The sequence below is a fragment of the Mus musculus genome, chromosome 14 (assembly GCF_000001635.26).
Source record: "Mus musculus strain C57BL/6J chromosome 14, GRCm38.p6 C57BL/6J".
NCBI classification, from domain to species: Eukaryota; Metazoa; Chordata; class Mammalia; order Rodentia; family Muridae; genus Mus; species Mus musculus.
In genome coordinates this window covers 120,019,340-120,022,444 of record NC_000080.6, presented here as the reverse complement: position 1 = coordinate 120,022,444, position 3,105 = coordinate 120,019,340, and the positions used below count along the sequence as shown (strand labels likewise).

The following is a 3,105-nucleotide window of genomic DNA, read 5'->3' as shown; positions in this document are numbered from 1 at the left end:
TCTACAGCAGCATTCTCTTCCTCACCTGCTTCAGTCTCTTCCGTTACGTTGTGATCATTCACCCGATGAGCTGCTTTTCTATTCAGAAAACTCGCTGGGCAGTGGTAGCTTGTGCCGGGGTGTGGGTCATTTCTTTGGTAGCTGTCATGCCCATGACTTTCCTGATCACATCAACCACCCGGACCAATAGGTCTGCTTGCCTTGACCTCACCAGTTCAGATGACCTCACTACTATCAAGTGGTACAATCTCATTTTGACAGCCACCACTTTCTGCCTGCCATTGGTGATAGTGACACTTTGCTACACGACAATTATCAGTACCCTGACTCACGGGCCTCGGACCCACAGCTGCTTTAAGCAGAAGGCTCGGAGACTGACTATTCTGCTCCTCCTTGTTTTCTATATATGTTTCTTACCCTTCCACATCTTGAGGGTCATTCGGATCGAATCTCGCCTGCTTTCAATCAGCTGCTCCATCGAGAGTCACATCCACGAAGCTTACATTGTTTCTAGACCATTAGCTGCTCTCAACACCTTTGGCAACCTGCTGTTATATGTTGTGGTCAGCAATAACTTCCAGCAGGCATTCTGCTCTATAGTGAGATGCAAAGCCAGTGGGGACCTTGAACAAGGAAAGAAAGACAGTTGCTCAAACAACCCTTGAGTAATGCCATTTTCGTCAAGGCCAGAGAGATGGCTCAGTGGTAAAGCTCTTGACATGCAAATGTGAGGGTCTGAGATAGACTCTTCAGAGCCCACATAAATTGTGTGTGGTAGCAACTATCTACAATCCCAGTGCCTCTGTGGTGAGATAGATATGGAGATAGAATCCTTAAAGGCTCGAAGGCTAACTGGCCAGCTCTACACAGTGACTAGCCTCAAAGAGACCTTCTTTCCAAGGAGATAAAAGGGAAGGACCAATGCTTAAGGCTGTCCTTTGAGCTCTACATGTTCACTGTGACATGTATCAGACCTTGACATAAACAGCCACGCATCATTCACACATACATACTTATCAAATATCAGTCTTTCCATCAATCAATCAATCAATCAATCAATCAATTAACACGCCCTGATAATTTGTATATAACTTCCAAGAAATCCTGAATACCCTCTCAGTGGAGCCCACAGTAACTACTGAGTATTCAGGTCATTATGAACCAAAGCCATGGGTAAGGGCCCTTATGAGATCTTTGCAATATGTTTGTTGATATCTTTGGGTAGAGAATGGGCTACACGAGTATCAATAAAGTATATAGAAAGATTAGAAACCATGGAACTCAGAGTATTTCTGTTGCCACCAACTAATTGCCTCCACACAGAAACTAGTGCTCGTACACTAAACCCCGGACCTCCTACAGCTTTAATGCCAAGATGGGAAGGCTCAAACAAACCAGAACCAAGCAAAAGCCAAGACACAGAAATATGTGGCTGAGGCAGATCTACCGCTTTCTGCCACCAGGAAGTGAATATTTAGTGAGGATAACTCCCTGGAACTCAGATGCATGGAATCTGCGAAGATCAAAGCAAAGTATTCCAACCTGGTTCCTGTGATCATGGAAAAAGTCTCTGGCTCTCAGATTGTTGACACTGAGAAAAGGAAGTACTTGGTCCCATCTGACATCACCTTGGCTCAGTTCCTGCGATGATCAGGAAAAGCATCCAGCTGTCCTCCGAGAAGGCCACCTTCCTGATTGTGGACAGGACAGTCCCACAGTCCAGCCTAACTATGAGATAGCTTTACAAGAAGGAAAAAGAGGAAGATGGATTCTTGTATGTGGCCTACATCGGAGAGAACACTTTTGGCTTCTGAGGCCCTTGCTGGGCTAGGCTCACCCTTCCTGCTTGTGTATCTTGTAAATAACTGGCTGTTCTCAGTTACTCCGCCAGAGCCTTCACACAGACCTGCTAGTGCATTTGTAACTGGATTTATTTCTTACTATATGGGAAGGTTTTGTTTCCTTAGATTAGTAAATTATCATACAGGGGAAAAAAGAGTGTTCTTTCATGCCTAGTTTCCTGTGCTTTCAGACTTTGGGGCTTGTGTTCACTGGAATCCTAGATTATCCAAAGGCATCTTGTGCTTTCTTAATGTTTTTACAACTCATTATCTTTACAAGTTTTTCTTCCTTTATTGGTCTGAGTTTTCCTTTCAGCTCTGGCTAGCTCTTTAGACTGAAGGAATACATTAGTTCTTTAGTCAGAAGAAAGACTGTGGAAATGGCCCAGTCAGCAAAATGCCTGCTATACAAGCATGAAGGCTTGGGTCTGGTCCTTAGAACTCACACACAAAAGCCTGATGCAAAGACATGCACTTGGAACCCCAGCTCTGGGCTGGCAGGAGCAGGCAGGTCCCTGGAGGGTGAGGGCCAGCCAGCCTAGACTACTTAGTGAGCTCTAACACAAATAGAAACCCTGACTCCAAAACTGACGAACCACAGCAAGGTGGCCCTCTGGCCTGAGTTTTCAGCGTTGTAGGCCACCTTAACAATTGCTTAATTTATAAATCATATTAAGTTTTATTGGTAATTGTCAACATTTCCTGGGGAAGGAAATTGGTGAAATAGAGCTACTCGTTAGTATCATATATACATTAGGCGCTAAGTCAAATCTAACATTGTTTTGATTTTCATGGGATAGATCTCCAGGAAACACTTATTCTCTTTAGGTATTGTAATCCTTTAGTACTATAATAAAAAATAATAACTGTAGAAATTGCTAAAGTTATTCTTGGGCTATGTTGTGCTTAATTAGTAGTAAATATAAGTCAGTTGATATAAATATTTGAGGAAATGCATGGTCTAGATCTTTTAAACCTTAAAGAATGTGTTGATATGACTAATAAACTTACATACAATTACTCTCTGAATTGGTCATTTGTTCCCACGAAACTGCGTCTTATTCATTAGTGTATTGAAAACAATGGTTCGAGAGCAAAAGGAAGCTTGAAAAATCAGACGTCGAATAATGGTCGGGGCTCAGGGCTTCTTCATAGGAAAGCGATTATCAGACTCTGTGGTTCAGCACTTCGCCCTGTCTCTGGGCAGACAGAATTCGGAAATGCTAGACTGCATTTACCCTATGCCCGCTGTCAGGTGCTAGGC

General features: G+C 43.3%; 1 protein-coding gene and 1 pseudogene across 1 annotated transcript in view; both read left to right on the top strand.

The window, feature by feature from the left end:
- The window catches only part of Oxgr1 (oxoglutarate (alpha-ketoglutarate) receptor 1), a 22,851-nt gene extending 19,991 nt beyond the window's left edge, over positions 1-2,860 (top strand). The window contains exon 4 of the mRNA NM_001001490.3: positions 1-2,860. This exon is cut by the window's left edge and continues 423 nt beyond it. Coding sequence (NP_001001490.1) covers positions 1-665 — 665 coding nt within the window. The 3' untranslated portion in view covers positions 666-2,860.
- On the top strand, positions 1,469-2,034 carry Gabarapl2-ps (GABA(A) receptor-associated protein-like 2 pseudogene; annotated as a pseudogene).
- Positions 2,861-3,105: the final 245 nt, after the last annotated feature.